The sequence below is a fragment of the Onychostruthus taczanowskii genome, unplaced genomic scaffold, assembly GCF_017590055.1.
Source record: "Onychostruthus taczanowskii isolate IOZ18803 unplaced genomic scaffold, ASM1759005v1 scaffold127, whole genome shotgun sequence".
NCBI lineage: Eukaryota > Metazoa > Chordata > Aves > Passeriformes > Passeridae > Onychostruthus > Onychostruthus taczanowskii.
In genome coordinates this window covers 75140-102728 of record NW_024498429.1, presented here as the reverse complement: position 1 = coordinate 102728, position 27589 = coordinate 75140, and the positions used below count along the sequence as shown (strand labels likewise).

General features: G+C 39.4%; 1 protein-coding gene across 1 annotated transcript; it reads left to right on the top strand.

Annotated features, from left to right (window-relative positions):
* The first annotated feature begins 103 nt into the window (after nt 1-103).
* On the top strand, nt 104-27589 carry RHPN2 (rhophilin Rho GTPase binding protein 2). The gene is made up of 12 exons (XM_041396241.1): nt 104-710; nt 11320-11435; nt 14643-14771; nt 17543-17618; nt 18606-18683; nt 19349-19473; nt 20399-20565; nt 22826-23013; nt 24364-24520; nt 24998-25117; nt 25214-25408; nt 27516-27589. Exons 1-12 carry the CDS (start codon nt 648-650, stop codon nt 27587-27589), a joined length of 1488 nt encoding a protein of 495 aa, XP_041252175.1. The 5' UTR covers nt 104-647.

Below are 27589 nucleotides of genomic sequence, written 5' to 3'. Positions count from 1 at the left end.
GGCTCGCCACGGCGATCCTCCTCGCTGCGGGCGGCATCCCCGGGGCTGGGAGCGCCCCTCTCGGAGGAACGAGCCGCTCTGAGGGGCAGCCACCCGCGGGGAACCTCGCCTACTGAGGCGCTCCCCGGGGGCGGTGGCGGCCCCAGGGTGCCGGGAGTGGCCGCTCCGGGTGGCCACCCGCAGGGGCTGTGGCCAAGCTGGGCGGCGCGGGAGGCCGAGGGAAGCGCCAGGAGGCGAGCAGCGCCTTCGAGGCGGCCAGGCAGACTCCGCACGCTCCAGCGGAGAGCGGCCGAGGGGGAGCGAGCTGAGCCGCCACCGCGCAGTGGCCACCGGGCTCCGCTCTCAGTCAGCCACAGCCACCGCCCGTCTCCGCACGAGGGGCGCCTCAGCCGCCCCAGCGGGAACCTCTTCTAGGGGAAGAGGCCCGGGGGTCGCTGCAAGGACCAGGACAGGACCACTGGGCGGCGGAGGAGCAGCGCCGTGGGGCGGGGCAGCTCCTCCCCGCCACCACCGGAGGTGGGGCCGGGCGGTGCCGTGGGGCAGCGGTGGCATTTCCGCAGGGTCGTGGTTTCGCCGAGAGGAGCTCGTCTCGTAGCAGTGGCGGACAGACGGACGGTCGGACGGACGGCTGGTCGGCCCGCCCGAAGATGACAGACGCCTTGCTGCCCCGCCAGGCGGCGGAGCCGACCGGGGACGGCTACTTTCGGAAGGTGGGAGGCTCGTGGGCAGCCCGGGGCGGGTGGGTTGCGTGCACAGTGGTTTGCGTGCCTGGGGCAGCGCCTCCCGAGGGCAGCTCGGGGCTGGCGGTCCCCTCTCGGTCGCTCACGGTCTGTTTTCTCCCGGCGGAGCGTTGTGGGCTCCGTCCTATGGCAGCCCCCGGGCGTGGGGAGCAGCCTGGGGGGCGGCGGGGCAGGGAGGCTGGATGGGCACCTGGCCCTGAGGGAGCGCGGCCGCTCGGACTGCCCGGCGCCGGGACCCCGGCGGCCCTCCCCTGCTTCGGAGCTGGGCGTCACCCTGAAGGCAGGAGCCCTCGTAACTTCCCAAAATCAGTCAAATTGCACTTGTCCGTCGTCTTTTTGCTGTCTTTATTTATTTTTTACCCCCCTGTTCTCTTCCCCGGCTGCTGCTCGCTGCGTCTCCCCGCGCGCTTTCTAGTAAATTACCTTATATACCTGTAAGAAAGTTTACTGGAGTAAGGTAACGAAGTTAACAGATTCATTAGGAAGTTCCTAATGAACATCTGCCCTAATTACTTTTCAGACTGACTGGGCGGCTTATGCCATAACCTGCACCTGAGTTCTTTTTGCACAACAGTAATTAGAGTTAAGTATCGCCTGTAATGCAGCCCCGTGGGGTTCTGTGAACTTCTCTGGAGGTAAAGGGCAGCCAGTGAGTGCCGTTTCCAGAGAGCTTTGATTCGGCTTTCCCTCGCTGTTTCTGAGTTCTCAGCACCTGTAACTCCCGTCCATGGGTTTCATGTGGCGGTGTAGCTACATGGGGGTTTTTGTGTAGATTCCGGATGCGAGGCCATGAGCTGTCTAGCCTGTGGAGGGGGTAAAAAAAGCTGCATACATCAGGTTGTTGCTGCTCGCCTTTGCGCAAAAATAGCCCCATTGCACACTTCAGCAACCGCCTGGATTACGAGGTAGGGAGGCACATAGGCTTTGCTTTGTTGCCGTCTTTACAGGCTGTTAGATTTTTTTTGCCACAGTATTTATCAAATTCATAAGCCTGCAGGAACTTAAACAGCATTGCCCTTTAGCAGAGGAACTGTTTCTAGGTGAAAAGAGCCAAGCTTTACCTGTGCCGGCCATGCTGCAGGGAATCACTACCACCTTGTAAATAGCTAGAGAGACTGAAACAAAACTTGGACCAAATCTTGTCTGGCTTCCTCATTTGAGTAATCCTACTATAATATTTGGTCAGTAAATCACTTTTTGCGTAGTAGTCTTTAGCAGGACTTTCAGTCTTTCGCAGTCTTTCCCAGTCATACAATGTGGCCAAGGTGTATTACTGAGTTTTCATAGCTATGTTTTCTACACTGTAGGAAGCTCATAGGCTGCCTTCAGGCATGTTAGTAAAAAAGCTGACTTTTCATGAACTAAGTTGCTGATAAGGATTAACTGAAGTTTAGTAGCCAAGTTGTGCCTCAGGTCATGAGTCGTAGATCTTTTACACTCAGACTTGCTAAAAGGCTTAGTTTATTTTAAATTAAGTTGTTGTATGTTGCAGTTAGGGTCACTGAAACAGTATTAGATCAGTGTAAAGCCTATTGGACAGGAAATAAGGTTTTCTCATATATGAAAACACTGTACGATCAATTTAATACCTAATCAGGAGCATCTTTCCTATTACTTTAAGACATAAGTAATGAAAAAGTGGGGATGTGATAAACTCTGAATGAGCCACATGCTGCAGTGAAACATTCTTACCTCTGTTCCTTCAGATCTTGGAAAGGTTCAGCCAACTCTTAAGTGTCTTTATAAAAGTTGTGAACGGCAGCTTAAGCTAGATGCTCAAAGCCTTTAGTCCCTAAAAGTAAGAAGGAAAATAGTATACCTTGTTATATGTTAGTTGAATGGTCTCAAAAGTCAGAGCTTTAATTCTGATTTAGAAGTTCTAGGTGAAGGGGGAGGAAAAACAAAACACTAAAACAAATGGACCAAAACAATCCCTCTCCTGGAATCTTTAACAGGTACAAGCTGTGAACCCAAGGAGACACTTTAAATGTGGTATCTGTGTGTCCCTGTGAACGGTATACTTGGTGATTCCATGTGACTGAAATTAGAGCTTCTGATGTGTGTCCATGGGTCTTCCCCTCTGAGCTACCTTGGTATTATTGTTTTCTCCTTCCTTTCTCTAAATCAAGCTGTTTGTTTTCCTGAAAAGATTTGAGGGTTGGTTTACCACTTTTGTTGGTGCAGAATCACATCAATTTCCAAGGACAGTCTTTGTGTTTTTAGGTCAAAAGATACTTAATTGATTTTATTTTTTTATTCTGTATGCTATGTAGCAAGTGAGAACACTTGCTTTGCATCAGTCCTGCTCAAACATGGCTTCCAAGCGCTACTTACAAAGTGAGGTTCTCCCATACTTTGCAAGAACATTGTGCACAGTGAAATTTTATAATTGAGAAAAATTGGGCTTTTGATGAACGGATTACTGTGGGAAGTGTGCTCAAAGTCCCTCTTGCTCTTTTATGCATTATGTTTTTTGAAGTTTTGAGTACAGCATACCAGAAAGCAGCCCTCACCCCAAGATGCAGTATGTAAAACAACTTACTTGCTTAATTTTTGTTTAGTGCCTTTTTTTTTTTTTTTTTTTAATGCAGGGAGGGGGCCCTATAAAACTATGACTGGCCAGAAATGGGGACACAGATGCACAGTTGTGTATCCTGCTTTGACTTCTGTTGTCACACTGAAAAGTGACTCTGCCATGAGTCTGAGATGTGATGGGTGCCAGGAACTGAAGTCCACTTGCACCCTTTCTCAGATTTACCCTCCCCATTCCCTTCCAGTGATGTCAGAGCTGCTCCAGATAGACCTTTTCCCTTACTCTGTCTTTTTCCACTATCTCCTTTTTTCCTGTGGCAAAGATTTATCATTCATATGTGCAAAATCAAATTTTTCCTTAAACCTGTAAGATGCTTTGAGCTGGCTCAATGCTGGTGTGTCTTTTGTTGGTGTTTTTTTCTTTTTTAATCACCTAATTTTAAGGAAATTACCTGTGCAGCCACACAGGGTACAAATAACTATCACTGTTGGTCCATTCACTTCCTCTTATATTGCCCTTCCAAAACAACCCTCTTGAACTGTTTCATGAGCTGCAACCAAACTTGTGAGAAGAATTTGACTTTTAAAAGCAAAACAGACAACAACAAAAAATATCCTTTGTGGTGTCCTGAAGAGGGCATGGCAAAAGGGAGGAAGCACCTTACTTTCCATCAAAAAGAAGACAGAACTTCTGCCTGGAACTTTTTAATTTCTGGGATGATAATGTACTAGGAACTGGTTTTGCTACTGTTCTGTTTATCTTGGCTTAGTCCAGTGTACATTGCCAGGGCACACTGTACCTGTTCTCCTAGGTGGTGTGAGTGCTCTTGGACCATGAGCCTCATATCTTGACCTATTCTATATGGAATTTCACATTCCTTCCCTGTTACTGACAGCAGTCTGTGAATCAGCAGTGCATATCCCACACATGCATCCAAATTCTGCCCCCAGTCTTCCTTGTCTATGAAAATAATGACAAAACTAATGATAAGAGCAAAGAACAATTTGTTTCAAAAGTAGAGCAAAGCATTTAGATGGGACGTATTTTTCAACAGACCAATAGTAATTAAAGCTGGTCTGTTGTCATGTGCTGCTTTGCTTACATGAGATGCTTCTCCCAGCCATGGTTATTTTTTACACCTGCCACAGTTCTGTGGCTTGCTTGGCCTCTCAAATGTCTTCCTGGGTTTTTTTAGTTAGCTTTGAATTCTTATGAGAGAAACAGCTTTCTTTTTCAAGCTGTTCTCCTTTTTTTTTTTTTTTTTTTAAACAGTACACCACTTAACTAGTAAGCTTTTGCAAAGTAAATATCCCTGAGACACATCAACATACAGAAATCAGGATATTTATAATATAGTGCTCATCCAGTCATGGGATCCAGTGCTTGCGTGATGACCTGGTAGTAGGGCTATGCCTGCCTTATTTTTTGTTTGTTTGGGGGTGGTTTTTGTTTTTCTTGGGTCTTTTTTTTTTTTTTTTTTTTTTTTTTTTGGTGGGTAGGAGCAGAGCAAGGAAGAGATACCTAGCAAGTTCTTTCTGCTCTGTTTTTCCCACCTTGACTTACTGCTTTGTAGCACCTTACAGTGGCCATATTTTCAAAGTTGTCTCACCAGTCAGAAAGTTGCAATAAATGGTAAGAAACAGCCACAGTTAATTTTCCAAGGTTAACATTTCTACAGCTCTGTGCAGCTATTGGCTGGCTCAACATGAAACATCCCAGTTTGGTTGTTCTGGATAGCAGTCCACTGTGCTACACAGAGGCAGAGCAGTGGGACAGCTAGCTTAATAAATCTTTAGATTCTGATCAGTTAAACAAAGGTGCATAATTTCTTTCTCTTCCTAAAGCTTTGCTTTCATCTCTGAGGCTAGATACGTATCATATAGACCCAGGTGATTCAGAAAGAATGACTGTATATTAGTCCCCTGTGTCAGGGAAGAAGGCTAAAAGCAGAAGTAAGCAGCTCCATAAGTGAAGCACCAGACTGAAAATGATGATAGGTATGGTAACTAGCTCATGAATCAGCACTTCCCTAATTAACTCTGTGGCTTTCCCCTCTTTTTGAGCTTTTTTTCTGCAGGGCTTCCCCCCACCTGTTGTTAATGTATCAGTTTACCAACCTGCCACACCTGTCCTTCCACTGGGGTTTAGCTCCTGGGGTTCTTTTCAAGTCATTAGTAGCCAGGCAACCATCAACATTAGCATTGACACAGGAATATTTATTTGGCTATTTGTTCTCTTTCCACTTGTCTGGCAGGACAGAAACAACATAGCAATGATTCATCACCCTTGTCATCCAAAGTCCACTCATTATATACAAATTCATAAAACCTAAACCAGAAAGTAGGCCTTCATGTGAAACTAAGAATCACCTGAAACTTGATTAGTCAAGAGAGAGACATCTCTGACGAAATATGAATGTTAAATTTTTCTTAGTGAGTGCTCTGACAAGATGTAGGAAATACATATTTGGAGTCTAATACAGTAATTACTTCTTTAACTTTATACTAATCTTTGAGCTGGGCATTTAGAACTATAAAATACTTAATTCATGGCACAAGTAGATCAGGCTCTGGAAGACCAGATCTTCCCAACCTCTTTATTAAAGCAAAAAACAACAACAACAACAACAAAACACAGATAAAACTTCTTGTGCTTCTGAAAGATCTGCAGTATGTAGCTAAAATTTCAAAACTGAACTAGTGGTAATATGCAAAAAGAAACAATAGTAGTACTGCAAGAAGGTAAGGAAATAACAGTTTAGCAGGACTTGGGATCAGTTCTAGAAATACTGTGTGAAATATGTTTGCTACGATTGCTGATAGAAGCAAGGAAGTTGTGTGCATGAGTTCCATCCATACTGGTTATTTAAACATGCATGTTTAAGTACCTGGAGGATATGGCCATTTGTGTACACTGCTGGGCTTGACAAGGCTGCCCTGGCTGGGAAGGACTGATTTCCTTCAAGCAAGGAGGCACACCCAGTTTCAACTCTGTGTCACCTTCAGACAGTGTGGCTCATCTTAAAAAGTTCAAACCACTACTTCATAAAGCATATTTATGTTAATTTTGAATACTTACTGCCATTACTCATTGTTTGGCAAACAGTCATAATTTTTGCATTCATCATGACTGTACTTCTGATGTGAACTATGTAGAAATGCTGCTTGGGAAAGGGATCTTGTACAGGGAGGAAGACAAAACTAAGCACTTGCTAGGACCTGTTTGCTGAATAACTTTTTACTACACAGAATTTGTGCTTTACACAAGGGGGTATCTTTCCCAGACACAATTTCTTGAGGGTTTTTTTTTCAGATACTAGTTATTTTCACTGGTGTCTATGCAGACTTCTACCTTTGTCAGATGAAGCTATTTTTGGATTTAGAGATGGGGTAGCTGAGAGGCATTTTAAAAACTTTTATTATATTTTTAGTTTCATGTGAAGGGTGAGATAATACAGGTGTTGTAATTCACACCATCACAATCAGAAGTTAACTATTTCTTAATTACAATACATTGGCTTATTGGTTTCTTGGTTATTAGGATATTTATTGGTTTCTTGGCTTATTAGTTTTTGCTACACCATGCTGTAAATGCTTTAAAGCAAATAATCGAAAATTACTTCCCATGGGTCTTACTATAATGCATTTTTCGTAGTTCTATTTCTCTAAAGTGTCCAGCCTTATTTGTAAGGTTATCTTTTGACACTTGTTTCTAATTCCATTTCTCCCTCAACAAAGTCTGTCCTATTCCATGGCATTTCTGAGTCAGCATTCCTTATCTCAAAGTTTGCATACAGATGCACAGCATGTGAGCTTTCTGTCAGGCTTGGAGAATTGTCTATAAATCCATTTCCCACACTATCCATCAGTTTTATGGCAGTTTGATTACATTTAAGAGTTTAAACCTGCAAATGAACACAAACTAGCTGAGTGTCTTCATCCCCTGTGCAGGAGATGTAAAGAGCAACATTTTCCAAAAAGTGAAATATTAATTCCTTGTAGGCTTTAGGTGAAGTTAATGGGAGCCATATGCTTGAACAGGTGGGCATGTCCTGAAAACAGACTGCTCTATGCATAAGAATCCTCTTATCAAAACTGTCACTCTTGCAGGCACACTGGAGGTTATGCAGATACCTTGGTCTGTCAGTGCCTTGTCCTGTCAGGGCCCAGGGCTGGTTTTCCTCCCTACAGACAGTAGTGCCTGGGGACCTGAAATGGAGGGAGACGTCTCTTGCGCTTTTTCTCTTTGCAGAGAGTTTCAGATCACTGCAGTTTTGTACTCATTGTTCAGTGGGAGCTTGATCAAAAGTTCATTATAATGAAGAGATCACATCTACGAACTTCATGGGCTTGGGAATCAGGCACTTGATCTTACTGAAAAATTTCTCAAGTGAAGCTATAAAAAAGTATTTGAATGATGTCATCAAACCTGTTTGGCACACAGAAAGGGTCAGGGAGTTCTGGAAGAAAGCTGCAGCTTTACAGAAAAAATGAAGGGCAAGGCAAGGATACATTTTAGAAGGATGATTGAACTAAGTGGTCAAGAAAGAAGTTGGAAGGAAATATCTGTGCACAAATATGGAGATAACAGGCCTGAGATGAGAATTGAATAGTCAAAATGAATGCAAGAGCAAATAATTTGTGAGGTTCAAATGAAAAATGGCATGGATAGAATGGAAGGAGATAAAACTTTGAATAGCAGTAGCAGGAAAGGCTATACAACACAAAATAAAGGAAAAACAAAGTGGGAAAGAACAGCTTCATCCCAGAAAAAGAACCAGACTAAGACCAGACAGCAGCTTGTGGCTACAAGACCATGTTATGCACTAAAGTGTGCATTGCTTATGTCTTTGTGCATAATTGTGTGTAAAGGAGCGTAAAGTATTTGGTAGTTAAAGGACTGCATCTAATCTGAGGTGAATGAATGTGTGTATTCTCTCCAGTAAAAAGTTCATCTTCTATGTGTGTCATGGTTTGACACTGGCCAAACACCCACGAAAGTCTCATTTGCTCATCTTCTTTTGCTCTCAGCTGGGCAGAGGAGAGGGAGGAAAAAAAAGGGAAATTAACTAAGGGTTCATGAGTTGAGATGAGGACTGGGAGAAAACGCCCTAAGGGCACAACAGGTTCAAATTTAAAGGTATGAAGTAAATTTAGTATTAACAGAATCAGAGCAGCATAATGAGGAGTAAAATAAGCCTTTAAAACACCTTTTTTCCCCACAGCACCTCCCTCCTTCCCACCGACAGTGCAGGGAGACAGGGCATGGTGGTTTTGCTCAGTTCATTACTTGAGATCTTTTTCTGTTCACTCAGGGAGAGTCTTTCTTCTGCTATGCCATGGGGTCCCTCCCACGGGCAACAGTCTTCCCAGAACTGTTGTGATGTGGGTCATTCATCCACAGGGTGCAGTTCTCTAAAGACAGGCTGCTCTAGTTTGGGAGCAAGGGCTCTCTGTCTCTGGCAGCAGGGCCCTCTCTCTATTTTGGTCTCCCACTGGATCTCAGCTTTCTGTCCATCCATCTGCTCTAGCTTGAGCACTTTTCCCACGGGCTGCCAGTGGATCTCTGCATCCCCTGTGCACTTCATGCATTACAGGGGGACAGTTTGTTTCACCATGGTCCTCACCACGGCTGGCAGAGGAATCTCAGCTCTGACACTTGAAAACCTCCTCCCTCTCTTTCTTTCCCACCGACCTTGGTGCTGCCATGTTGTTTTCCCTCACATGCCCTCACTTCCTCCTCTTCTCTGACTAGAAGAAAAACTGCTGCTCATAGGTGCCATTGCCAACAAGTTCCACCAACTCAAAGATTCCTGCAGGATCTCGGAGCACCAGGAGGTTGATTTTGTCCAGGTTCTGCGTCAAAGAATTGCTCTCTATGTTTCTTCTGCTGGCTAGGCAGCCCTGCTGGCCTGCACGGGCAGTGGGGCATGCCGTGGCACTGGCATTGTTTAACCCTGTCCCCAAGCAGGGTGCCAGGAGCTCCACTGCCCTGCCCTCCCTCCCGCAGCACGGCTGGCCAGGGGCGGCCTGGCGGGCAGGGCTCGACTCAGGCCGCACCGAGATGGCGGCGGCCACGACACCTCACTACCCCTGGGAAAAAGGTGTGAACTGTTTTGATTTTCTTCTTAAATGTGGCATCACAGAGGCGTTGCCAGACTCTCTGACTGAGCCAGCAGCGTGTCCATCTCCAGAGCCATCGGAGATTGGCACTGTCAGACGTGGTGGAAGCTTCCAGCAGCTTGTCACAGAAGCCATTTCTGCGGCCCTCCCCACTGCTAAAAAACTAGGCTGTGCCAACCCAACACAATGTGTCCAGCTTGCTGTGAGAGCTTTCTCAATGAAGAGAGCTGTGGACTCGTGCTGTGAGTGGTATTTCAATGCAGAAACATGTCAATGCAGTAATCAGTGTGGTGTGTTTTTTGAAGTTATGTGGCAAATGGTGCTTCTGAGGATGTTTGCACAAGCTTCCTGTCATTTTATCTATATATTACAAGCTTTTCAAACTAGATATGTAAAATTAATATTATTTGGATTAATTTAATTGAGCTAAATGAATATTATTGCCTTCTCAGTTGTACTAGAGTAATCTGCTCTAGTTTGATCAGCTCATTTCTCTGTTGTCAAGTCAATTTGCTTTCACTTGACAACAAGTACATGATTTGAACTTCAAATACCTGATCAGAATTTCATGTTCTGTTTAAATACTCACTTTTGTTTTGCTGGTATGTCATTGCTTGACCACTCATAATTAGAGCTTGTTAATAAACTTTCAAATGCTCTTACAACAAAATCAAATTTTTCTAGTCAAAACTAAGAGGGAGAGGTCCAAAATAGTGCATGATTTAGTGGCTAGAGTAGTTGAAAGAAGACTTAGAGAGGTCTGAGCCTCCTTCTTGTGTAGCAGACAATACAGTAGGACTCTGATAAGCTTTGTAATCATACCCAGTGAGGCCACTCAAAAGGACATTTTTCATTTAAGGGTAAGCCTTAAAACAGTGATTCTATTTGCTTCAGAATTATTAGTTGAGTCTGCAGGGATGTGCTGGCAGACTCTTGAATATTGAGATTCAAAGGCATTTGCTACTTTTTTAAAAGGGGTGGCAGGGGCAAAGAATAAATTGTGGAAGGGAAATTTCTAACATACTTTAAAAAGGTGTTAAAATCGTGTTTCCCTTATACAAAAAAGGACAAACATGCAGTCCTATTCATCTGTAGCAGTTTTAGCTTATCAGTGCTCAGAATACAATGGCTCAGTCCTGCTCAAACACAGGTTTTAGCAGTTTGGGTCTTGTACTTGTGTAAGGTATGCACATACAAGGGAGCATTCTTGTGAATTCTGGATTTCACACTTTACTCTTTAAGAGCCTAATTTGATAAGAGTCTGACAGTATAATCATTTCACCCTGTTAAGCTCTCTTTTGGTAAGTTTGAGATGTGAAGAGAGGAGCCTAGGGAAGGAGGGGGAGGAATTGTACTGAAGGTCTGAGCCACCAGAAGGAAAGATCAGAGATCCTAAAACTGGGAGCAGGCTTTTGAGCCCCAAACTTTGAGTACCACAGCCTGTTTTGGACAGAGTTGTATTTCAAGGATGCATATATCCCAGTATGGAACTCTGATCCACAAGGGTTAAGCAGAATCTTTGATGGGAGTTGCTGTCTTGCCAGATACTGTTTTCATAAAATCCTAGTTAATAACATTCTGTCAAATTTGGTTGCATTTGCAAAATACCTTGAAAATATTTTTAGGGGAGAAGAGATGGCTCACATGTGTACTTAAGATTTAAAACAGATATTTTTTGTTTGAATTTTGATGTTAAAATGTACTGTGGTCATGGTCTCTTTTTGATTTTCATTACCAACTTTGAGACAAGAAATACTGTTGATGTCAGATCATCACTGATGTCAAGGTAGCTAATTTGTATTCCTACAGAACCTGTGCCTTTACCATTGAATTTAAATGAACATTTAAAGTTCATTTAAATTCCATGTTAGTCCCTCTGAAGTTTCTTCCAACGCCAACAAAAAACTTGTTTTCTTAATTCCAGGGATGCAATCCTCTTGCTGAGACTGGACGAAGCAAATTGCAAAATCAAAGAGCTGTTCTAAACCAACAGATCTTAAGAGCAGTGAGAATGAGAGCTGGTGCTGAAAATCTTTTAAGGTATATGTCATGGTTTCTTAGTTTTCTTGACCAAGCAAAAATTCTTTAATTTACTTTTAATTTTGTAGAAGTCTCTTAGCTATTGTATTTTCTCCTTTTTTTCCCCAGACATGCTGCATGTCTTACTGTAGAATGATTTGTGAATCTCCCTGAATTTTTTTGAAGTTATAGCTCTACAGAGTCATTGTGTGCTTTCAAGTGCCCTTTCAGTACTGTGTTGTAGTAAATGAGCCAAATGTTAGACTTTCTTAGGTTGCTCTCTTTGTTCTGCTTTATTGCTAGTGATAATGACAAGTGAACCTTGCTGAGTATTGTAACGAGTCCCTTTTACTCCTCAAATCAAATAAAGGTATTGCCACTATACTGTTGGCTTTTTCCAAGATTCTTTAGCTCTGTACTGCATCATAGAAAGGACCATCCATTGCCTGCTTTACTCTCTGTAATAATGATGCAGGAGTAGCAGGGTAGCACACATCTAATTTGAGCTGGGTTACCACCAGCTGCCACCAAATTCTCCCACAGTTTGAGGTAACTTCATCTGTTACATTTTGTTAGGGTATGTTTTCATATGGCTGTCCCCATAGGAATGGCCTTATGTTGACCCTGCCTTAAGGCTGTTACATCCTGTGATCAGCTCTTTGGCAAACAGTCTGTAGATTAGAAATCTACACAGAAGAACTGAAAATTATCCAAATTCTCATCTGCAGTAGTTTCCTGTAGTGTCTTTTTCTCTGCTAACTGGAGCAACACAGAAGAACTGAAAATTATCCAAATTCTCATCTGCAGTAGTTTCTTTTTCTCTGCTAACTGGAGCAATAATGGGCCTTCAAAAAGTAAAACTAGTAAATATACTTAAAGAAGTGAAAATGCTTGGATAAATTAGAATTTCTAAGCTTGTCATTAATCAGTGGGTTGCCTGTTGTCTGTTACCTGCTTTTATCTCCACTCTTGCAAGAGATCTGACAGGTTGGAAACTGAGGTAATTTTAGCCTCTGAAGTGTGTTATGTTTTCTGGTAATTGACTTAAGGAGTGAGACTTACAATTTCATTGCTTTTTGTATGGTTAGCAAAATTATTGTACCTGCTTTTGAAGTGGAATACTTCATCCAGTTAATGTTTCTGCCTGTTGATTCAGGATGTTTTGGAAGGGCTAAGTAATATCTAATATGAAAACTGGTAACCTTTAACCTAGATATCCTAAAGTGCAGTTTCTGATGCCAATATTAACTGCTGAAATACTGAAGTTGCTATTTACAGGAGTGGGAACTAAATCTACTTAAAGTAGAAGAACAGATTTACTTTTAAGATTATAGAAATCTAAAATGAATTTACATCTGTTGAACTATTAAAACTTGTTACTTCTTTCAAATAAGCAATTTTAAAAATAACCTGACCACCAGACAGTTCACATGATTAGTTGTATCTACAGTCTCCTAAGGAAAAATGTAAACAAGCTTTATGTTTGCAGATTCTATTTGAATTTCATCAAGTTCTAAAAGAAACAAACCAATTGCTGTCCACAAGAAGCCTCCTGGAGTAGAATTTGAGAAAAAACTGGAAATGCAGGTTCCTTTACTTTTGGCTGAAAGTAAGCACTAGGCTTGAAGCACACGATCCACATAGTGCAAAGACTTTTGTTCTTAGACTTTCTAAAAGTCACCCTCTCCTTTTTATTGTCTTCTGCTCTGGAAGTTGAGCTAAAATTAAATTCAGTGCAGAATTATGTGAATCTCGACAATATCACATTGCCCCACTAGCTGTCTTTCACTGGTTGTTACTCAAAAGTATGTCTACAGTGTAAAAAACATGAAAAGGTAATCAGATTAAATTGACATGGATGTTCATAGCCATAGAGCTAATAGAGAAGTCAATTTGGATGGAGTTTTGGGGTTTCTGAAAAAGATGTTGAATCCCTCCTGTGGAGGATGGTAAGCTAGACCAAGCATGGAGCCTTAATACATCACAATTAAAGTGCTCATAGCATCAAAACTTGCCCATTTGTCTGTGTGGTGCTGTCTTTATCAAGGAAGATCCACCCCACCATATGTTTGTCTCTAGTTTGGTTTATCAAGGCAACAGATGTTAACATGGCTTAATTTAAGCAATCCAAGGCATTCAATAAAGTACAGCATAGAAAAATCACAGATAACTCCTTTATAATATGAAAAATAAACTTAGAATTTTAGTTTTGGAATAATTCGTTTTTCATCAAGGTGCACCATAAAACTGGAGAACTGCTCCAAGTGGAGCCTAGATTTATGAGATGGTTGTTAATAAATATTTATGAAAGTGAATTAAAATAAAGGTAAATGCAAAATGCTGCAAATTTAAGTTTGTTATTGTCTTCTGATTCAGACTCTAACATAAGGGTACAGTATCTTAAGCATGGATACCTTTTACCTTAACCTCATACCTGTGGATTTATAGATACAGGTGAATTAAGTATCTTGAGAAGAGTAAAATTCTAATGAAATTGTCAGTATGGAGACTCAGGTTAGAAATTGTGATACAAATACACAAATAAGTAATCACACAGAAATGCTCTGGGGGGTTAAATGCTAGCATCCATTGTGCTTCCACTTCAAAGTGTTGCCATTTAAATACATAAATGGCAAAGGAAACAAACAAAATTATATTTACATCCAACAAAATCAAATTGTAGAGAAAATTGTCTTGTATTAAAAAGATCTGGTTGAAAGATATTTCTTTCTGTAATAACTTTTGGGGACAGTTATTTTCTTTTATTCTTAAGATCAGAAATCTTAACAGAGCTTTATTCAATTTATAAGGTGGGGAAGTCTCTGTTGAAGAATATCTCCTGACTCCTCCCACCTCCACCCACCTATCTTCTACATAGGGAAAGAAAAATCACATAATCTGAAAACAGGACAGTGATTCTGATTAAGATGTGCTTTAGTTTTGTTGATTAATGTATCTGAAAATAAGCTTGACCCTTAATCATACATGGAAAATCTGGCATATAGGAAATCTTCTGTGGCTGCATGCTATTATCTGGAAACTATTCCAGGCACTCTCTTGACAGAAAAACCTAATAAATTCTGAAACATGAGGTCTTGTATCATCTCTTAAGGAGATAAAAAGAAATCTTAAAAATGCTGGGAATGCTTGCATTGGAGGTCGAAGGGGGTCAACAAAGCTTGCAGAAAACCTTTTCCTGAGCAATAAAAAATTGATATGTCTCTGCAGAGCAACCACCAACAACAAAGTACGAGAGCAAGTACTACTGGAACTCAGTTTTGTAAACTCAGACCTGCAGATCTTAAAGGAAGAATTGGAAGGACTTAATATCTCAGTAGAAGTTTATCAAAATGCAGAGTAAGTATAAAGCTAAGTTATTCAATTATTAACAGATCTTCTGTTTACCCTTGAAAACAAAATTGTTTCTAGGTGAGTGTGAATGTTGGACACTAATCATGTGAAAGGGCAGAGAGCTTGATAGGAAGAGAACATACTTGATGGTAGATTTGTTGACTAAGGGTTAGTCTGCATATTTGTCCTTCTCTTGGGAAATGTGTGTGCCACTAATCCTTGGATGTGAAGTTCCTTTGAAGAGAGGAGAGAAATTGAAAGCTCTTGGGGCTATACTGCAAGCAGTTGGCACTTAGCAGAATTTCCAGTACTGGAATGGCTCAGTGCATTCTGGAGTGAGCAAACTTAGCCATATGGTAATATCTCTTCTCAAATGTGGTGCATTCAACAGTCCTCTCTATAGCTGGAGAACAGAAACACAATGCTGATCTGATGTTTAGAGCAGACTAGGTAATCTTGAATGTGTGCCCTTCAGTGACAGAAAAACACAAATGCCTTGGCTAAAGCAGAGGAATTTTTAGTAGATGAAGTTGGATTTTTTCCAAGATATTTTTCTCCACTTTGAAGAGCACACTAATTTTTAAATTGCAATGGATTTTCCTCAAAGATAAAACTTCAAAGTTAAGGAATATTCATTGCCTGCATACTGAAATGATTTCTGTATCAGTTATGTGTCTTGTTCCTCCTAAAACTAAAATATTTACTATTTGATCAACAGCAGCTCAAGGTACAAATTGAAATGCTTCATGTGATGGGGGTGTAATTTTGGGTCTCTCTTAGCACTGTTCTCAATTAGGTGTTAAACTTCCAGGTGGATTACAAGGAATTATTAATGTAAAAGGAAGAAGCACATTTCCAGGGTGGTAACTTCCAGCTGAAGGCTGACTTGATGCAAAATATCTATTTTGTAGTTTTCTCAAACAGCAACTTGTGCTAAACTTCTTACCCTCCACCCCCATGGCAAACTCTGACAACTATTTGATGTGAAAATATTTTGGGGTTTTTTGGTTGGTCTTTTTTTTGAGATTTGGGTTTCTTGTTCAAGATTTTACAGGTCTTCATAGATGCATGTGAGCACAGAGAGCAGTTATGGCTGTGGAAATGAGAGCAGTTCCTCAACAGGAACTGTTTCTTCTTCTAGCTAAAGAATATTAAAAATATGTAGATTCTCACTGAAGGATGAGCAGTAGATCAGACCCCAAGGCGGGCAGAAGCCTTGAGGCTGGACAGCAATATCCTTGTTATTCTCTCCTGATTCTACTTTCCCAATCTGTTTTGAATAGATTGTGTTTTGCCTTTCTTATTCTTAAGCTCTAAATGCTTTTCATGTTTCATCAGCTAAAATAATTAATTTTCCTCTAACTGCTCACCAGCCTTTAACTGTAAGTAGCTATTAATAGTTGTTCTGACTATTGTGCATGCAGTTGTTAACATAAGGTCGCACCCATGGTTTACTGGATTAGCCTGTATTGTGTTAAAACAATGTAAGGCTTGGTCCTCCCAGTACTTGCACACATTTCAGCTTGATTGAGAAGGGTGATGCTATTTCTGCTCACTTCTGGAAATCCAGGATCACCTCCCTAACTGTTCAGTCCTCTCATGATGTTAGCTCCATGGGTGTGGCACCTTAGCTGTGGCAAAAAAATTAAGTTCACTTTCTTTGAATGGCCAATGCTGTTACCTCCAGGGAATGTGAATGGTACTAGAATGGATTAAATCACTAAGTTAGGATTTTTTTCCCACATGTCTCACTTCCTTTTGAGGACAAAGTCTTGATAAAATCTGTAGTAAAAGTGTTGAGGTTTCTTTTAAAAGCCTCATCAGAAATCAGATCATTTGCACCACTTGAAATGGTCTTTTGGCTCTGTATCCTGGAAGTCCTTTTCAAGCTGGCAGAGCCACTTTTTGCTTTATGCAGGACTCTTGCTCTGCTTAGGAAACTGCATTCCTACTGCCACTCTCTAAAGATAGAATTATCACCGGTAAGAAAGCTGGTTTTGCTGACAAGACCATAAATGAACGTGGGGTTTTCTAGTTGGTAATGGAATGCTCTAAATAATGATTAGACAACTAAAAAGTTGTTTTCAGGAAAAACAAAAATATTAGATGAACTTTATAATTGCTTTTACTGATCTGTTAAATCTACACAACCAACCATGTATCTGGAAGCAATTCTGACCTTTTTTAAAGTCAGCTCTCATCCTTATTGCCTTATTCAATCATTGAATTGTGATATTCTAGAGGTTGACTTGTCTGGAGGTAAACACCTAGCATTGTCTAGAAGCTAAGTAGTTCTTGGACTTGCTACTCCTAGACCTTTCTCTGTGAAAGCTTTGGCCCTGCTTCTCCCCATGTTGCACACATAACAACTACATACAAAACCATTGGTAGCATGTAAAATACTGATTATATCTACTAATACTTAATATGCTCTTACTGTGGCCAGATCTCCTAGCAGCTGTGGAGCTAAATTGCTGGAAGGCAGCAATTTAGAGTTTCCTCTAAATTTGAGGAATTAGTTTAAGAGTTTCCTTTCCTTTGCCTGAAAGAAAAATAGACTTAAATGAAAAAAAAAAAACAAAAAAACAAACAGGCAGGCAAGTAGCTTTCTTCACTCTCTTCTTGAGAAGTGCAGGCTATTAGGCAGATTTTCTTGTGCAGGAGAGAACTGTATACTTTTCTCTTTACCCCATCTATGTATGAACTTCCTGTCATCAAATTAAAAAAGTAATTAGAAGCAGAAAAAAAATGTGATTATTGTTGCTTTTTTTCCATAGAGAGACTTTCAGTATTCCCTTGGTACCTCTTGGCCTAAAGGAAACCAAAGATGTAGACTTTACACTCCCCCTCAAGGTAAATTTTACATACACATTTCAGAATTAATAGTTAACAGTAATAGCTTCCATTTCAAATTTATTTAAAGAAATAGACGTAATTTAGGTACAAATTATTTTTTTGTTTTGCCCTAAGATCAAGATCATGACATGTTAAAAATTAACTACCACTGATTTGGGTCATTGCTCCTACCTAATTAGGACAAGAAGTCCAAAAAATGTTATAAGAAATTCCATTTTGAAGACAGAGTTAAACCAAAGAATAAAAATTCCTTCTATGATTTTGTTTCTAATAAGAGTATTGATTACTGATGTGTGAGAGGAAGTAGTAATGAAGGTTTTACTCAGCATAATGTAGTGATACACCAACTTACTCTAACCAGGACAGCTCAGTTGGGAAGCAGTGTTGCAGCATTAACTCTGCTTGTTTGTTGTCTAGTGTACTTTGCTGGCTGCTTGAACCATCCTCTGTATTTTCTATACTTCTGTGTATTGTGCAATACACATTTTTATCTCACAGTAAACCATCTTGTATCATTGTAGCATTTGTCTCTATTTTTACTTCTGTGGGTTAAATTCCATGGTCAGATCATGGCACCACTTCATGTCATTACAGTTTTGTTATTTTAAATGGAATTGCCCTAGTGTAGCTCACAAGAAGTTGGCAGTTTCTTTCTGTTAACAAGTTTTTATAGTCACTTGATCCCCTTGTCATTTTAGATAGCGGGGTTTGTCCGTTTCAAAACCACTGAGTGTTGTTGTTTTAAAACCAACTGGGGCTAATGTAGCAGATGTTTGGTTCCTTTACATCACAGTGAAATTTGTCTAAGATACCAAATCATAAATCTAGTGTCTTACTGTAGTCTCATTGTTACATGTTCACTGAAAGGGAGTAGACCCTGTTCAAATCACAACTGAATCAATTTTGTGCTGTTTGTAACTGCATAAAAAACCAGTTTAGGCTAATTTTAGATGTTCCAATTATATATATATATTTCTCTTTTAGGACTTTATTCTGGAACATTATAGTCAAGACAGTTCAGAGTATGAAGATGAAATAGCAGATCTCATGGATCTGAGACAAGTAAGTTCAAGTATGGTATACTAGGGGGGTCTTTTAATATACCCTTGTAAATAACACTTGTATGGAACCAAAATATGATATTTTTACTTAGAGCTTACTATACTCTTATTGACTTAATTTCTAAGACATGGTGCATGAATGTCCATTGTCCAAGAGCTTTACAATCTGAGTGAAAAAAGAGTGAAGAAACAGATGAAGTTCTGCAAAATGATTGATCTATTGATGTAACTTTGTAAACTTTGTTAATCAAAGACTATTTTTTATTTTAAAGTATTTTAAATAGAGCAGGGAGAGTGTTAACATGGATTAACCTGGCAAAATATTGTAGTAGAAAGGTTGGTATTTCTGACTGTTGTTTGTTTCCTGTACTATGCTAGAAATATAAGCCTTCTCTAGCTTTCATGAAATACCTACAATCTTTATTTAATTAACTTTGAGACTTGCCAAACAGATTCTGTTTGCTTTTTTAAAGGTTGTGTGCTACTTGTGTGCAGCTGAAAAACTTTTGGCATGAATCCACATGGCTTTAAGCTTACTGTTCTCAGATTCCACACATTTCTGTGATATGCAGAAGTCCAAAGGAAGCAGAGCTTTATCCTTGGGGTTTCAGTACTCACCTTGTAACTCAACAGAATGCAGTCAATTTTAATCTGTTGTTTTTCAAGGCCTGCCGGACTCCTAGCCGAGATGAAGCTGGCATTGAGATGTTGATAAGCTATTTCCTGCAACTTGGTTATGTAGAAAACAGATTTTTCCCACCCACCAGGCACATTGGAGTTCTATTTACATGGTAAGTGTGTAGTTCATGTTTCTCTTTAGTCTTTTTTTCCCCCAGAACGTTGGTTAATCATTAACTGTTTTTTAATCTGAAGTATGTCAGTGTGTGTCTCCCCTCGAATCCCTGCAGTGTGTTGTCAAATTATTTTTTTTAAAGTTAAGAGTAAACCCGAATACAGTACACTCTTTACATGCTTAGAGTGAAACCATTGGCTAGATTATTATTTGGGCTACAGGTTAGTACAAGGGTGAAAGAGAGGAAATAATCTTCATTTTGGACAGCTGCAGATGTTTCTGAATTCTGAATCTAGGTGTACAAAATGAGGACAAGGAATGGGGTCAGACCTTAATTCCTCTCCTTCAATTTGTTAAGAAGACCACTTGGGCCAGAAGAGAGAAAGGAGCAATTTATTTTTTTATAAGGGAGTATTTACTATATCTGTGAGCAAAATTTGACTCTGAATTCAAAATTTTTATTTTTTGTAAAAAAGGTGACTTCCATGTAGCCAAGAAGAACTGTTAAATTTCTAGTGAGAACTGCAAATAGAAACTTTAAACACAAGCAGTAGAGGATCTGACCATGCCAGTTGATCTTTGGCAGCACCTAAGTAGGAGAGTGTAGCAGCACATTTGGATACTGCCCCAGTATGCTCTCCATCTCTGTGATGTTTTTGGGGCACTTCTGACTTAAATGTAATGAGCTTATGGAGGCACTGCTGTAAAACCTGCTGAAAACTGTTTCAAATAAAGCTGTTCCCTGGATTGGTTAATTCTGTGGATTATCCTTGTAGAATATAATGGTGTTTCTGTTCCCCTTCATTTTCACTGTAGCAGAACAGTTAATAATTCCAATACTCATTCAGAAAAACAGAATGAAAGTACTTGTTTTTAATGGACTCTGATAATCTTAACACTTCTTCTAATATTTGTTTCCCAAGGTATGATTCCTTCACAGGTGTCCCAGTGTGTCAGCAAAATCTGTTGCTTGAAAAAGCCAGTGTTTTATTCAACATTGGAGCTCTCTACACCCAGATTGGAACAAGATGCAATCGTCAGACCCAGGCTGGACTTGAAAATGCTGTTGATGCTTTTCAGAAAGCTGCAGGTACACATCTGAAAATACTGGAAAGGTCTTCACACAAATGTCTCCAATCTCATTCTGATGTCATAGAGATTTCTGCATTTTCTACTGGCCTGATTACACAGAAAACAAGGAATAGGGACATTGAGGAAGCCTGGTGAAGAGCTCAGATGAAGCTTTAAAACCTGGAAGTGCAGTCTGAACATGCAGATAAGATAGTGAATGCTGTGGTTAATGATTATTGAACTGCAGTTCAAAGGTCAGAGTTACTGCAGTAGCATTAACTGCTTCATTCCTTGCTTCACCAGCATAACTTATACCTCAGTGCTGGCAGCTTGGTGTCAAATCTGTACAAGAGACAATAGACACTTTTGATAAAAACCCTTAAGCCTAGTTTTCCATATGAGGGTCTTAAAAATTACTCTTACTTTTTCCTCTGGTGAAAGTTGCAGTTCATTGGAAGTTGACTACCTGTTTTCCGTAGATTCCAAAGGCAAACATGTTCAAAATAATAAATTTCTGTCCCAAGCAAGGAAAAATAGAAGTTCTAATAAAGGGAATCCTTTTCCTTGAACTAACATGTTATGAAGTCTTTTGTTTTCATTGGGGGCTTTTAAATAGATTTTCTGATTTGCTTTGTAAGTATCATTTGTGCTACATGTAGTATTTAAAGACGTGCTTTGTAATTAATATGCACTGTAAGATTTATTTCTGTACTAACATCTGTGACTATTGGTTTGCATTGTATTGGTAGCTTTATCAACTAAAAGCTGTGGAGCACAGAGTTGAATTTTCATAAATTCCCTCCTTTGAATGCATAGCTATCAAAAAAAAAAAAGTGAAGTATTTCTTCATGTATATTTAAAATAAATAAATAAATTCTTTTTCAACCTTTGTATTTCATCTAAAAGAAATTTCAGTACTTGGGAAATTTCTCCATTTTACTGCTGCTCCTTCCATTTTGCAAATAAAAAAAAAAATCACTGATTTTCACTTCAGCATGTTTGCAGAACAGAATTAATGCAAAACTGGAAAGGTGTTATTTGCTACCACAGTTACCTTTGCAGGGGCCCAAAGCAACATGCTCAGGAGGCATTTCAATGTACCTGTGCATGGTGCAGTAACACTTCATTTTGTTGGCAGAGACATGATACAGAGTCTGTTTCCCAGTGCTGAATGGAAGATGTTGCACAGAATTTGTCCTCAACATAAGCAGAAATATGTTGAGAACAAAAAATACCATGTTTTTTTCCTCCTGTGCTTTCAGTCCCTTTCAGTAGGCACTCCATCCATACTTGGGATATGCCTGGTAAATTTGGGATTAATTTTTTTAGTGCAAAAAGGTAGGGATGGCCATGTTTCACATTTTATGTTTAATGGCATATTAAAAATTCAGATATGAGTGTAACATGGAAAATCAAAAATCACAGACACTGTTCAGTGGGAAAATACAGCACAACATGGCCAGAACTAAGTGTGGTGGCAAGAAGTGAGATTACAGAAGCTGGAATATTAGAAGGCAGAGGCCTTACTGTTACACTTCTGCAGGCCTGTCAGCATTAGCGAGCTAGGAGAACTCACTAAACCAGTCTGACATGCCTGCTGAGGGTTATGCTTCCATCCATGAAACTGTTACTTACTATTGCACTACAGGTAGTGTTTGCTTTAGATTTGATATATGATAGAAATTACTAGTGTTTTGGTGGAACCAAATGTCTACAGAACGATCTTATGTTTACCCTATTAAGTCTATTTATATTTATATATCTATAAATAAAAATTCTAGTTGACAGGCATGGATCAGAGCTTTCATTGGGACACACAATGCACTGAGCAGCATCTGAAAAGAAGATTAATATTTAATTTTCTATGTTTATGTCTTTTCCTTTTATCATCTCCTCATAGCTGTGCAGATTTTTCTCTTTTTTGTCCCCTGTATAAGCCGTAGCCTGCCTCTCCCATGTATAAGTCACATTCAGTTCAGCAGTCTTATGGTGAATCACAAGAACTTTTACAAGCAAATCTGAAGGCAGTGCCCTCAAAACTTGCAGTTTCTGTTGCTCCTCAGAAATGTAATTTTGACAGCTGTGCTTGGGGATGGTTGATGGCAATGCAAGGCAAAACCTGTAGGTCAGTCTGACTTCTTATGCACCAAGAATTCCTTCAGATTGCTGTAGTGCAAGACGAGAAAATATCCTTTAAATCCTAATTATTGGGGTACATACTAGAATTAAGTTCACTTGTTTATCTTTGTAATGCTGACAAAACCATTTTGTAATTGCAGGAGTTCTAAGCTACTTAAAGGAGACCTTTACTCACACACCAAGTTATGACATGAGCCCAGCTATGCTGAATGTACTGGTGAAAATGATGCTTGCACAAGCTCAAGAGTGTGTTTTTGAGCAGATTGGCCTTTCTGGAATACGCAATGAATTTTTCACACTAGTGAAAATGACACAGGAAGTTGCCAAGGTAAAATATGGGACTTTAAATCTAGTCTTCAAAAGAACTGTTGGCAGTGCTGTGTTACTATCTACAGCTTTTAGTAATATTAACTAATATAATATATATTTACTACTATTATTATATGCATACTATTATATATAATATTATATAATATTAATGTTTATTACATTTAAATGTTAACAACCATTACTGGAAACCAAAAATAACACAGGGTAGCTCACAAACTAGTTAAAAGCACAACCTTTCAGAAGAGTAAAACGTGAACAAAATTTAAATATTATTTTAGAGTTGTTACAGTTTATTTAATTCATAGTTCATGGAGATGAACAGAAACAGGCTGAAGGTTTTTAACAAGCTATTTATGTTGGTCTTTTAAACATACGATTTTCATCTACAGAACTGTATATATAAAAGGTCACAGGGTGTTTGTGTGGTTCCCTGTTAAGTACTGAACACAGCCTGTCCTTGTTTCCTAGCTGCTGAAGGGTATGCAAACCCACAAATCTTTTGTATTAATCCCAAAAAAATAGCTAAATTGTAACTGAGGGAGGGACCTTTACAGAGTCAGATTGGTACCTGCAGAGCTGTCTTGGAACTTGCCAGAAATTGGTGTGATTGGCTTGCCCCAGAAGGTAGTGTTAATACTTGGTTGAGGTATGTACCAAAAAATAAGTATGCCATGAAGATATTCCTGTGCTTTCTCAGTTGTTTCAGAGTAGCAGACACAAAAGTGGTTCCATATAAGAAAAACAGGCAAAGCCTTTCATACCAACCCTGTAAAGCCACTGTGACATATCTGTAGGATTGATCAGCTGCAGGGGAAAGATTTTTTGATTCTGTCAGTTGGAGTAGTTTGATCCACTAAAGCAGCATTCACCGCTTGAAAAAAAAACCCCAACTATTTGAATAAATAAAACTATTTCATTTCCTCTGTGTAAATTATAATGTCCCAGTTTTAACTAGACTACACAAACTTAAGGCTATTTCAGTTTCAAAGTGTAGCAAAAACCTACTGTTTGATTATGCTTCACTCTTTTTTTCAACTGAATTAATGAGCTATATTTGTAAATTAAGACCTGTTTATTATATGGTGTTTTTATTTAACTATGAAGCCATATAGCATGACTGACATAGTCCATCTGTTCTTGTACAAAATTGATTTCTTGCGAGGGAAAAATCAGAGAAGACATTTCAAAATTTTCTCTAAACTGAATTCCAATCCATTTTAACCATATTTTCCCCTTCTTTGATGTGATTGTGTATGAAATTATCTTAAGCGTGAATATGACACCCCTTACTTGAGTTCCTAATACCTCATACTAAGTTCTAATACTTCAATTGTTTGCTTTATTTTAGGTGGGAGAGGTTTACATGCTGGTTAACACTGCAATGAATCAGGAACCAGTGAAAGAGAATATTCCCTATTCCTGGTCTAAGCTGGCACAAATAAAGTCAGACCATTACAAAGCTCTGGCACATTACTTCACTGCCACCATTCTGTGTGACCATGAGTGTAAGAATCATACTTCTTTATATGTTCATATAAATAAAAATAATAAACACAGCTACAGTTATAATTTGGTCTGTGAATAAATCTTGGAGCCAAGAACTTTGGTGCTTTAATATATGTTAAATTGTGGTAATTTTCCCCACTCAAATAAGAGGCCATGCTCTTTTTGTCTTTTGAGAAAAATGTGAAAATTCAGTAAACTAACTTTCACAGAAACAAAAGTTATATATCCTTTATATACTACTACTAAATAGTTCAGATTTTATCAATATTTTTGGCATGTAAGTATTACTTGCATATTGTAGATGATAAACGCAAAAACTTGAAATTCTTATTCATCTATTTATATACACGTATATAAATATTTTACTGCATTGGGAGAGAATGTAATAATTCTCAATAATAATTCACAATAGTACACCTAAAGGAACAGGGGACCAAGAGAAGTGTATGGTTAATGTTTTTTACCCATTATTGCAGTGCAGCCTGGTGATGATGAAGATCAGCAGGAGAAAGCCTTGTCCCAGCTGTATGACTGTGTGCCTGAAGGGCTGATGGTTCTTGCTGTTTTAAAGGACAAAGTTCAGAGAAAACAATTAGGTAACTGCCACTTTCACACAGCTCCTAGCTACAGTTTGAAAATTATGTGGTATTTATTGTCTGTGGATGACAAGCAGTGGCTTTTAATGTTTCCAGGGAAAGCGCATTTACGCAAAGCCATTGTTTACCACGAAGAGGCTCTCAGGGTCTGTGGGCTCTGCAAAAAGCTTCGCAACATTGAGGCTCTCCAGGAGGTTCTGACAGCTGCACATAAACGTTCACTTCTCAAATATGCTCAGCAAGAGACAGAAGATGACTTCCTAAGTCTGCTTCAGGCTCCAGATATACTCCGTAAGTGTACACAGCTGGAAATAAAGGATATCCAACCGTAGGCAAATACGGTTTCGTGTGGATTGGCCTTTAATTTGTATATAGATATATTCCATACAGAACATAAATAATGTAGAATATATACTGTACATTTGTAGAGTTCCTGTTGTAGTTGAGATGGAGACAATAGAAAGCGACACTCCATTTTCAGAAGGCTTCAAACCTGTTTTTATTCTAGCATGCATGCTTTTTATACATTCTTACAAAGCTCATAAGTTTACACTTTACTCATTGGTCAGAAGAGACAAAGTGCTCATTGGAATAGACAGCTACAGGTTTCTCTTATTTATCCTTCTTTCTTGGTTTCTCTGTCAACAGCTTGGTAGGAAATTCTTTCAGAGGGAAACATGGATCCTCTTTTCAAATTTCTCTTTGGCTCACAGAGGTCACTGTAAAACCTATTCCACAAGTTCTGATTTCTTACATGTTTTCTCAGTCACAGATCAATATATTTTGGTCAGTATATTATTTTGTTAGAACTGTTTTACAGTATTTCTGTCTCTAGCAACACTGTTTTGTGGGGTAGATAACAATGGTGGTTAGTTAGAATCCAGCTTTTTTTGGTGACTATCTTGTGAGCTAGAAAAAATGGGGAAACTTGAAAAGTTAAAATTATATGGGGGAAAACTACAGTAACTGTTTCTTGAGCCCAACTCTTGTACTAGATTGTGTTGTTAACTCCATTTGACTGCTATTTATTTTTCTACCTTAGTCCACCTCATACTACATTTTCCTCTTTGGATGCAGTAGGAAACTATGAGTGCTGGTTTTAAAAACTTCTCAAAGACAAAATAAAGATGGCAATAGCATATTGCCAGGTTTGATATGCTAGAGTTTTGTCACTTGCCTGCCTTCAGTTCCTGATTAATGTTTACTTTCCTGTAGTCAGATATCCCACTCAGCCTGTGAATATATAAAGCCTTCAGATGGGTTCAGTTTTGAACCATCTGTTTAAACCATTGTGACCTAACAAACTAAAGCAGTCTGTCTGCATAAGAATGGTTGGGAGGGTGGTGGGCTTTTTGGTAGTGCAGCTACTTAGATTAATTGCATGAAAAATTTCAAGACCTAGTTTATGCCCCATCTTGTCCCAGAGGATGAAGGCATGACCCTCTTCATCAGTGGAAAAACCACAATGAAACAATAATGGAATGAAATACAACATCTAAGACCACAAGTTTATTTTCTATGCACTGTTGTTGTAAATGATCTGTGACTTTTGTATTAGATCATGGATTATTTTATGTATTTTTCTTATTTTGGTGAACTTTTAACTGTCTAGTAAAGCTATAGAAGCTTTAGACTAAGGGACAGTCATCACAAGATTAAAAAATATTAAGCTCTAAATAACTTACTAGTTGTGTGAAAGAACCTGTAGTTCAGCTGAATCCACTGCTTCATGTTTTTAACATTCCCTGGCAAGCTTAGACACTCGAGTAATGTTGCCTGAGAAGTTATTAAGGTGCCCCTGCTGCTGTTAGGTTTTCTTGTTTTGGTAAAATTTGTTTTCCTTATTGAACATAAGGAATTGTGCATCTGCCATTCCAAGTTGCAGCTGGAAAGAAAAGGCTAGAATTGAATCAAATTGTTTCAGGGCAAAGCTAAGAGGAGACAGAGAAGGCTGTGCCTTTCAGGTATCCCAGGAGAATGTCACACAGGAGCTCCTGTAGTTGTGATCTGTATAGAACAACTGAATACAGTATAGAATACTGTCCAAAGACAGCAAAAGTACTCCCCTTCACATCTGTGCAGGAATTACACACTTGAGCTTTGTAGGGAGGTTAGTGTGTATATTAAATAGTAATCCTAGAAGCTAGTAAATGTTTAACAACCCAGGAAAAGATTCACAAGTTCCTTTATGCTTTGCAGGGTATACCTTTGAGTCTACATGTGCAAAATGCCAGGGTCACAGCACTCTGAAGGGCCTTGTGCTCAGTGATGTCATTAGCACAGAAAGCTTGCTGCAGTCCACCCTGGAAAACTGTTTGCACAGGAACCTTTTGTTATTGTCAAAATTTTGACCCATTTTGGATGACTGATTCTTACCATGGTTCTCTTTTTCCCACAGCACAAGAGTGCAACTTACTCTATGGGAATGCAGAAGACATACTCCTTAATTTGTTTAGCCATGGACGAGGATAA